Source organism: Neophocaena asiaeorientalis, unplaced genomic scaffold (assembly GCF_003031525.2).
Source record: "Neophocaena asiaeorientalis asiaeorientalis breed wild unplaced genomic scaffold, Neophocaena_asiaeorientalis_V1.1 scaffold96, whole genome shotgun sequence".
Lineage (NCBI taxonomy): Eukaryota > Metazoa > Chordata > Mammalia > Artiodactyla > Phocoenidae > Neophocaena > Neophocaena asiaeorientalis.
Window position 1 is genome coordinate 266,264 of NW_020175831.1, and position 10,054 is coordinate 276,317.

At 53.1% G+C, this 10,054-nt stretch overlaps 1 protein-coding gene across 2 annotated transcripts; it reads left to right on the plus strand.

Annotated features, from left to right (window-relative positions):
* Positions 1 to 785: 785 nt before the first annotated feature.
* On the plus strand, positions 786 to 4,541 carry DLX1 (distal-less homeobox 1). Of its 2 annotated transcripts, XM_024732899.1 has the most exons (3): positions 786 to 1,261; positions 1,927 to 2,126; positions 3,277 to 4,541. In XM_024732899.1, the coding sequence occupies exons 1-3, from the start codon at positions 949 to 951 to the stop codon at positions 3,529 to 3,531; spliced, it is 768 nt and encodes a 255-aa protein (XP_024588667.1). In that variant the 5' UTR covers positions 786 to 948; the 3' UTR covers positions 3,532 to 4,541. The 2 variants fall into 2 exon arrangements, with proteins under 2 accessions (XP_024588667.1, XP_024588668.1); XM_024732900.1 differs by lacking the exon at positions 1,927 to 2,126 and having other exon boundaries at positions 949 to 1,261; positions 3,277 to 3,353.
* Positions 4,542 to 10,054: the final 5,513 nt, after the last annotated feature.

A 10,054-nucleotide genomic window follows, 5' to 3' on the forward strand; every position in this document is an offset into this window, starting at 1 on the left:
CGCCTTTCCTGGGAGGAGAAGCGCGGGTTCCTGGCTCTCCGCGCGCACTGTTTTAATCAGACCGGTGCAGCCTCGAGCTGGAGTGGCCAGCTTGGCCTGGAGCAATGCGAGCGGGCCCTAGGGAGCGGCGGCGGCGCGGCGGCCGAGTGAGTGAGTGCGGCCGGAGGGCCCCAAACCCGCCCCCAGGGATGTGGCACAGCGGACCCAGGACAGGGAGGCGCCGCCGGGAGAGTGCTGCGCTAGGCACGAGACTCTCGGGAGGACAGCGCTCTGTTGACCGCCTCCGGCGCCCCCATTGCGCGACTCCGCGTACGGGAGGCCGCGGCCGGGCTCCAGAGCCGCCCTAGCTCTGCACCGGACCGGTTGGCGATTGCTAGGAGAAACTGCCCTGGTCCCCGGTGTTGGGGGTGGGCGGAGGGTGGGGACAGTAGGAGGGGGTGGGCGGCGGCGCCGAACCACTGGTTGATTTCTGGGAAGTAAGGCGCGCCGGGGAGGCGGGAGGCTGATGAGCCGCGGGCCGCGGAGGTCCCGGCGCGGACGCCGCAGCCCATTGTGCGCCCCACGCTGCTTGCTCTGTTGCAGAGGAGCCCCGGCCGAGAGGTGTGGATGCGTCTCTCCCGAGGCCGGGACGCCTCGCCCGCTCTAGTCCAGCGGAGCCGGAGCGCCTCGGACCAATCCCCGGTGATTATGCAAGACAGCGGACCAATCAGCTCCGCCAGCTCATGAATATTTATGACCTTGGCTGAGTCAAAGCTTTGAAGCGAGTTTGGGGAGCTCGGCAGCATCATGCTTAGACTTTTCAAAGAGACAAACTCCATTTTCTTATGAATGGAAAGTGAAAACCCCTGTTACGCTTAAATTGGGTTCCTTCCTGTCCTGAGAAACACAGAGACCCCCAAAAGGGAAGCAGAGGAGAGAGAGACCCACACCCAGACCCCGCGAGAAGAGATGACCATGACCACCATGCCAGAGAGTCTCAACAGCCCCGTGTCGGGCAAGGCGGTGTTTATGGAGTTTGGGCCACCCAACCAGCAAATGTCTCCTTCTCCCATGTCCCACGGGCACTACTCCATGCACTGTTTACACTCGGCGGGCCATTCGCAGCCCGACGGCGCCTACAGCTCGGCCTCGTCCTTCTCCCGACCGCTGGGCTACCCTTACGTCAACTCGGTCAGCAGCCACGCGTCCAGCCCCTACATCAGTTCGGTGCAGTCCTACCCGGGCAGCGCCAGCCTCGCCCAGAGCCGCCTGGAGGACCCAGGTACGTGCGCCTGCCAGGGAGAGGAAGAGGTGCGAAGGGAGGGAGGGGGGGAAGAGAGAGGAGGAGGAGGAGAGAGAGAGAAAGGAGGGAGAAGAGTGGAGGAGAGAGACATGGGATGGGGGTGGGGAGGGCGCCGGAGCAGTGAAAGGTTTTGGGTATCAGTAAATGAATCCCTGTCATAGCAAAGAAATTTTAAAAATATATATCCACGCAACTTGCAACTATCGAGCAAAGGATAAATCCGAGAGCGTCCCCTGGCACTGGCTGGGCCTCTGGGTGGCTCCGTGAGCCGAGCACACAATGCCTTGGTGGAAAACAGAAACCCACATGTGCACTTATTAGTCTCGGTAATTATTTGTTGTGTAGCGCCGTAAACAATGTATGCAATTAAGGGTAATTAAACCTCAACTACCGCCTGTAAAAATAGCAAACTTTCCCTGCAAAGGCAGGAGCTGCGCGCCTGGGAACTGCCCCAGTCCGCTTGCAGCGGCCGGGGTCGGGCCCTTTGGACTTGGCGGGACCCTTCCCTGGCTTTCGGAGTTTCTTGAGCGTTCTCATTCCTGGTCCTGCCTCTGCCACCCCTCTGCGGTCACTTGCTCTGGGCTCCCCGCACTAAAGGCAGTCACTCGCCTTAACTACGGCCCCCACTTCTGCTGTCCCTCCAGGGGCTGACTCCGAGAAGAGCACGGTGGTGGAAGGCGGTGAAGTGCGCTTCAATGGCAAGGGGAAAAAGATCCGCAAACCCAGGACGATTTATTCCAGTTTGCAGTTGCAGGCTTTGAACCGCAGGTTCCAGCAAACTCAGTACCTAGCTCTGCCCGAGAGGGCGGAGCTCGCGGCCTCCCTGGGACTCACGCAGACGCAGGTACCTCGGCGCTGCCCCACTGTGGCGCCACGCAGGCTTCCCGCGGCCAACCTGCACCCGCAGCTTCATTTCTTGCTCTCTGGGCGTCAGGGGTCGGGGTGTGTGTGTGTGTGTGTTTGTGTGTGTGTGTGTGTAGTGTGTGTGTGTGTAGTGTGTGTGTGTGTCCCACCCCGGCTCTCGCAACGTCTCTCCTTCCTCCGCAGTTCTCTCTGCCCTGGCTCTGTCGCTGCCCTCCGTTCCTGGACAATCTGATTAGGGCACAAGAAGGATTTCCCTAGGCATTTTGTTTGGGGACTCTGAGGTCACACGTGCCCGAACAACTGGAACAATAGACGCGGGGGTTAATCCCTTCTTTGCCTTTAAAGTGTGTGGCTAATCACTCCTGGCCTGGGCCCGAGCCTCTGTCTCCCTCCTCCTCCGCCTTCTCACCGGTTTGGGCTGGCAGGGGGAATCCTTTCCTCCGCCCTCTCACCTCCCAAGTCCCAGACCCTGGAGGAGAAACGGAACCTTCCTTCCCTGGTTTCTCTAAGATTCCGGGGGCCCCTTGGGCGTTCTGATCACGACTGGTGCGGGTTTCCAACGTCCGGGCCGGGATTTGGAGCAGAGTTAGGAGACGCTAAGGAAAGGTGGATTTGAGTCCAAATGAAAAGTTTAACAAAACCCTGTGGCCTCCTCAATCAGCCCGCAACTTGCTCAAGGGCTGAAATGATGGCGCAAAGAGAAGGCGGGTCACACTGGAAATAAATTTCCTCCACTTCTTTTCTCCACTCGGTTCTTTTATTGATGTTCATACTGGAATTGAAGCCTCGATGTTATGCAGGCTCCGCGTCTTCCCCAAAAGATTGCCGGGCTCGGGCTGAGTCCCAAGGCAGGCGAAGGCCTGGATCCCTGCACCGCTCACCACCACGCTCCCTGGCTCTCAGAGAGCTGCCCCTGCCGGCCACCGGCGGCCCGCGGTGGAGCCTCCCAGCCTTCGGTTCTTATGGGGGAAGGGGGGTGTGTATGCTTCTCCAGCAGGGAGCTGCCAGGTCGCGCAGGGCAGGGGCCCGCGGGGTATCCTCTCTCGCTGTCCCACGGCCCCCTTATCTCCCCAGGACCAAGGTAGGCACAATGGACCTAGACCGAGTCACGTTGTTGTCCGCTCTTGCAGGTCAAGATCTGGTTCCAGAACAAGCGCTCCAAGTTCAAGAAGCTGATGAAGCAGGGCGGGGCAGCTCTGGAGGGTAGCGCGCTGGCCAACGGCCGGGCGCTGTCTGCAGGCTCTCCTCCAGTGCCACCCGGCTGGAACCCCAACTCCTCTTCCGGGAAGGGCTCGGGCGGCAGCGCGGGCTCCTACATCCCCAGCTACACGTCGTGGTACCCCTCGGCGCACCAAGAAGCTATGCAGCAACCCCAGCTCATGTGAGGTTGCGCGTCCGCATCCGCCCGCCTCCTTCCCGTCTCCCTCTGCCCGGGCCCCTCTCGCCTCCCGGTCCATCCGCCCCGTCCGCGTGCCGTGGGTCCGGAGGAGAAGGGCCCAGAGGGAAAGAAGAAGGAACAGTAAAGGCAGGACGCCCGCCGCCTCCTCCGAGTGCCGCGCGGTCTGGCTCGGCGACTTCCCTGGCGCCCACGCCCTTGCCCGAACCCCGGCCTCGGCCGCGCGGTGACAGCAGAGTGGCCTCGAAGCGCAGGCACAGCGGCCTGAGACAGCGGGAGCCGCAGCAAGATCCCGCCGGACCCGACCGCCGACGCTCAGCTGTATGGGACTATCAGGAAAACAAAACAAAAAACAATGTAGAAAAAGCAAAAGCTCTTTCTGTCCTGTCCGTTTCTTGTCTCCTTTCGCTCTGTATCTGTGCGCTGACGAAGTCGAGGTTCTCGTCCGTCCGCTGTCCTCGTTCTTCGGCCGCTGAAAAAAGTCACCAGGTCGGAGGAGGCTTGGTCCACCGGGCCACCCTGCTCCGGATCCTGGAACGTTTTGTCTTTTCGGACCTTTTCCTGGGCCTGCCTAACCATCTGTGTGGCTCGTTCGGGGATTAGGGGAAATTGGAGGGAGGGGGTTTTATTTATTGAGAAATGGACTTCGCTTGAGGCTGAATGTTCGGTCAGTTCACGGTTCTGTGGGGCGCGAGGAGCGCAGGGTCCAAACGTACCCATTACTTTAAACGCACCCGGAAAAATGAATAAGGAGGACCTGGTGATTTTTAATTTATATAGTAACTTTTGTACTTCGCTGGTATGGAGAGGTTGGAACCGAATGATTTGCATTTTTTACATGTCCCGTATTATTTTAAAAAGAAAAGAGAGAGAAAAAGAAATGAAGCCAACACGATTTCCTCATCTCGGGAAGAACGCTTGATCGCTTTGCCTGGTTAAGCAGGAAAATCCTAATTCTTCCCTTGTGGAGAGAGAGGACTGATGGGCGGGGAGAGAAAACGTGCAGGGGTGCACCAGTACCCTAATGCCGGTGGGCTTTAAAGTAAGACGAAAGCAGCTTTACAACAATCCCCAGAGGCTCGACCGCAGAATAATGCCAGTCACCACCCTGAATGCACAGTCTCCAGTGCAGGATCTAATTGCTGTACATATTATTGTTATTAATTATTATTCTGTAAACATGTTGCACAAGCTTAGCTTTTTTTCTGTTGTGTGTGGCTGTAAAACCCGATGCTTTGTGAAATGAGAATCTTGACATTTTTCTTGTGAAATTTGGAAAATGTGATCAAATGAAATCAACCGTGTTTTGTGTTCTCTATGTCAAAGTTTAGTTTTATATTGAGAATGTTAACTTATTGCTTTGTATCTTGGGGGTGGGGGAAGAACTTTGTAAATAAGTTATAAAGTTTCTCCGAGACAGTAAAATTATGGTTTCGAGAAAGAGTTGCTGTCTGGTGTGCTGTGTGAGGGGTGCTGGGGCCAGGCAGCAGACTGCCACCTCTGGGGACAGATGAGGCAGGGGCAGCGACTCCTGTCTCCAGACATAGCAGGATAACGGCGGAGGTATACGAAGCCCCTGCTGGGACCATTCTTCAAGACTTAACTCCTGCACCACCCCCCCCCCCCCCCCCCCACCGCGCCCCCCCCCGCGCGGGGGGATGGGAAGGGGAATCATGAACAGGTGCGGCCTGGCAGAGCCAGGGCTCAGGAACCAAAGGGACTGTGAAGGTCGTCTGAAATGAGATGAAAGCAGAGCTCACAAGCAGCCGCCCTGTGAGATGTAAGTGCCCCCTGTGCCCAGTCACCTTGCAGGGGGCCTGGAAGACTGAAAGTGGAGACACCCGACTATGCCCCTCGAATACGCCGGGATCTGGCCTCCCGGCTTTTGCTTACCCGCAGGGTGCTGGATCTCGACGCGGAAAAGACGAGGCCAGACGCAGGAAAGGGGCCGGAAGGACACGTCTGTCACGCTACCCCCCAATCAATCAGTGAGCTACGGGGGACAGCCCCAAGGCGCCACCCGGGCCCCTCCACAGCCACTCCCACCCATCCGGGCCCATCCATAACGAGAGGCCCATTCCTGCCTAATGACCCCGGGCTTTTCTCTGCGACTAGCAGAAGCTGAGGTGAGGAGGGAGGGGCAGGTGGGCTCCGCTGACTCGACGGAACCTGAGAGCTTGTCAAGCCAAGCCCCCATCCCCTCCAGCGCAGAAGTCCCAAGGCCAGGCGGTTAAGGGGCACCTCCGGTGGACCGTTTTGATCAGTACACTCCAGAAGAACGTGGGCTCTGAGCCGCTAGCATCAATCTGGCACCCTCCTCCTGCGCCCCAGACCAGCCTCAGCCCCAGGCCCCACAGCAAGCTGAGAGCGCTCAGGAAAGCTACGGGCCCCGACGGGCTGCTTTGAAAGATTCCCGCTTCCCTCGAACTCGCCTTCCGACACTGCTTCCCGAGGGGGCTGGTGCTCCGTCTTTGGGGGCCCCTTTGCAGCGCGCGGTGGGAAGCAGAGAGGGGAAGGCAGTGATCTGTGTTATGACAATCACCCATTTTTCAATTGGTGCTGGTGAAAGATCGGATGGGCCAGGCTTCTCCGACGCCCTTTAGGAAAGGGAGGGGAAGGGGGGGAATGGTGGAGGGAGCAGGGGAGGTGGTGGGGAATGGAGCGGGGAACCTCGAGGCTCCTTCTGGGCCTGAGAGTGGGGCTCTTCCTCTCCCACAAGCCCCCAGAACCTGGAGGGCTAAGGGGGGGGGTGATCGGACCTTGGAGACCAGGATGCATGCGAGCGGGTGTCGAAGCTAAAAAGAGGGAACTGTTTTCCCGGGCTGGGCTCCGGCGCGGGGACAGGGACCTTCCTGGATTTGGTTTCCCCTGCCAAATGTGACTTTGCTAGCGGGAAGGTTTTGGCAGATTTCTTTCAAGCGTCCAACTCTGGTACCCCAGACGGCAGACAGGGCCCAACGCCTGAAGCCACAGGCAAAATCTGTTTGGTCAAGCGGATTTTAATACGTTGAGATACTAGCTTATACTAATTTAATAATCTCATGCTAACAGTTCAAATAGAGAAATTATTAGTTTTAGCTCAACGAAGGCGGTCTTTAGTTAGGCTCTATTATAATTATAAACGGTTGTACTTTTAAAAAATGTTAATCTCAATATAGGTCTAATTAATGCTGCCTTGTTACTGACAAGTAGTTCATCAAATATCTGATTCAAAGATTTTCATAATGAGTATATTAATTAAACTATGAATAATCTAAAGGTGGTTATATTTAAACAATACCTCATTATAATGATTAAATACTGATTTTGAATATTATGTCTTAACAATTGTCACTTAGAAAACACAACCTTTCCTTATGTATGAGTCTGTAATGGCAAAATGCAATTTTGGGATTTTTTTCCCCTTGTTCAAAAAATGTGAACCTCATTTTAAAACACTTCTGAAATAGGTTACACACAGCTTAATGATTATCAAAATGACTCTTTTCTGCAAAAAAAGACCCCAAAGTGCGCGTACAGCTGCAAACCCAAGAGGGTCAGCATCATTTCACTGTATTCTCTTCTTGATTACAAGCCGGGCCCATCAAACACAACATAATTACAGTAATTTCAGGTTTATTTATTCTAATGCAGTTTCCCCATCTCTCTGGTAATTATGAGCAATTTTTTCGCCCAGGGAATCTTTTTGCATTAACAAAAGAGATAACGCACTGAAAGCCAAATTTGCTGTGCATTGAGAAAAGAAAAAAAAAAAATCAAATAGGTGCGAGCTGCCATCTCTGCAATTCTCCGGTACCGGAGCCGGCAAATTGCTTGCAGGTGTATGAAGCAAGCTTGTCAATGGCCGGGCCTCCAAATTAGCAAATGCACTGCGTCGAAGTAATGAAGACAGACTTAGCAAAATTGCCAAACAACAGATACCTCTTTAATATCTTCTCTCACACACTCGCTCTAAAAGGGGTAAGGGTGGGGGTGGAGGGACAGAAACAACAATCCCCAGCCCCCTCCTCACTGGTCTTGGGTTTCATAAGCTGGGGACTGAGTGGCCCTGCTAGTAGTGGTCTAATTATGGAAAAATCAAGCTCCTAAATCTAGGCAATATTTTAAAATACAACATTGGAAACATGTTTATAATTCACAACGTTCCTTCGTTGATTGTTATGTTTTATTTTTATTTCTTTCTTTTTGAGATCTGCACTGGGCTAGGTCAGATGGCTCTCCAGATTTGCCTATTCTGCACTAGTTTAAAGAGCCACAAAAAGTTTTAGAATCCCCCGCATCTATATGCACAGAAGTATGAATTTACTCTTAGAGTCATTTGATGTAGAAATCAACTAAATCTCTCCCCTTGAAGAAATTGTCAATTTTTGTCACCAGAAGAAAGGTAGGTCTGGGTGCTGGGTACAAAGCCTGCGAAACTCGATCCCAAGAAAAAGTGGGAGGAAAGAAGCAATCCAGGCCCCTAGCTATATATTTTTATCCTGCTACTCATGTCTTTCATTCTGTATCTTTAAAAAACCGATTTCAAAAATCTCTAGCTTTTGTCATCCCACCGCCTGGGTTAAACACCCCGAAATCAAAGGCTAAAGCGGACTTTTCTGCTTCTCATCCCTCGTGGCCATAGAAACCTCTATCAAATGCAATAGAGAGGGTAAGGGTCTCTCTCTCCCATGACTCAAAGAAACCCTCCTTCCGTCCCAGCTCTACAACAAACCCCAATTCAGTGTAGACTGGCAAACGGCTCTAAAGGGTGCCTTCCCCAGGTTCAAGAAACTGTCACCCCCCCACCCACTCCTTTCCTACCCCCTCCCTCATCCCCCAACCTTCAGGGATTAACACTTCCTGAAACATCAAGTGTTTTTATAAAAAGGAAAAAAAATAATCCTGACATCGCTGACAAGAAGTTTTGATGGAAGAATTAGCTGGTGCATACATAATCACTCCCCCCACCCTCCTATTCCCGGAGCGGGAGCCGCTGCGGCGGGCGCAGCGCAGCCTTCCAACCCTCTGAAAAATGAAACCGGTTTCCACCCTTACCTTCTTCAGTGTCAATTTCAGATAATCTGGACACAATCTTTGCTACATCAAATCAAAAGGGTCGAAGGCGGCTTTTGGCTGGGAGAATGACAGGAAAGAAAAGGCAAAAAAGAAAAAAAAAAGGAAAAAAAGAAAAAAAAAAAAAAAGGAAAAATAGGAAATACAAAAGCGACCAAACCAGAGCAAAACAAAACCAGAAAACCAAAAAGTATCCCCCAGCCCCATCCTCCTATCCTGAGGTAAAGAGTGGAAAGAGGTCTCCAGGACCAGACGCCTCCGAGCGCCGCAGGCTTTTTGCAGCGCTGCGCTTGCAGAATAGGACTGAAAATTTCGGCTATATAGCCTCTGTCTTTATAGCTGATGAAAAAAATTGCAGATTATTAGCATAAATGTTTACTCTTCATTACGCTGATGACATTGTGCACTCGAGATCTTGGTAATCTTTGGGAAAATTATGAGTAATTTTTAAAAATTTTAAAGCAGCAGCAGTTACCATGCAATTCAGGCTAATTCTGCGTAGGCTCCGAACGGATATAATTATCGAGGAGTCAAGATGTTATGCTAAAAACTATGCATTGATATTCCCATTTATTATGTACATACAACTTTGACAATGTTGATGCTTGAAATAGCAGGAAATTGTCTTGCGCAAAAATTACAGTCCATATTAGGACATCTGAAATTGCGAAGAATTATATAGTAATTGCAGGCTTTCAGATGGGAGAGCCAGAATGCTCAAACTAGTGCAAATGTGGATAAAATTACAGATCAGAGCAAAAATTAGGGAAAAAGGGGGTCTGGGATTTTTCAGGTTGGCTATAGGATTCCGGAAGTGTCTAATGCCACATGATTGCCGCAGCTTTAGGGGAGACATTCATGCCTCAAATAGCGCCTTGGCCAGGGTGGCTTTAATTGAATTTCTTGGGCTTTTTCTTTTAATAGGGGCAAATGAGAAAATTGGCCACCCAAGGCAAATTTTCACTGTTCTCCTGCGGGAAAAGAGAATCCCTTTTCCCGCGTGCCGGCTGGCCCCAGCTGGGATGCCTGAGAGGCCCAGGACCCCGACCCTAAATGCGGCAACTAAGCAAGAAAGTGCCTGAGCAGGATTCCGACCCCCCCCTTCCTCCTCCCAACACCTCTTCTATTTCTTTTCTTTCCAGTTCTCCCCCTCCTCCTTCCTTCGGCCCCTTTCCCGTATTCTCGCAAACCCCCTCCAAAGTGTAGCCAAGTAGGGCCCTGGAATCTGCAGGCCTAGTCCAGGGGGCGGGAGGTGGGGTGTGGGGGTAGCTGGCTGAGGAGTTGGTGTGAGGTGGTCATCACCCCTAGACAGAGTGCCGCCCAGTGCCGGCGGACACCAACCTGCTTTTTGGGAAGCTTTGGGGAGAGGAGGGAAGGATCTGAGGATCCTCGGGGCCCGCCCCGTGAACTCCTAGGCGTTTCTTTGATCTCCACCGCAGAGAGAGAGCGCACCCGAG

Excerpts from the sequence above, each read along its gene's own strand:
- DLX1 (XM_024732899.1), top strand. The coding sequence starts at position 949 with ATGACCATGACCACCATGCCAGAGAGTCTCAACAGCCCCGTGTCGGGC. Across the intron at positions 1,262-1,926 it reads GAGCCGCCTGGAGGACCCAG|GGGCTGACTCCGAGAAGAGC; the intron begins GTACGTGCGCCT and ends CTGTCCCTCCAG. Across the intron at positions 2,127-3,276 it reads TGGGACTCACGCAGACGCAG|GTCAAGATCTGGTTCCAGAA; the intron begins GTACCTCGGCGC and ends CCGCTCTTGCAG.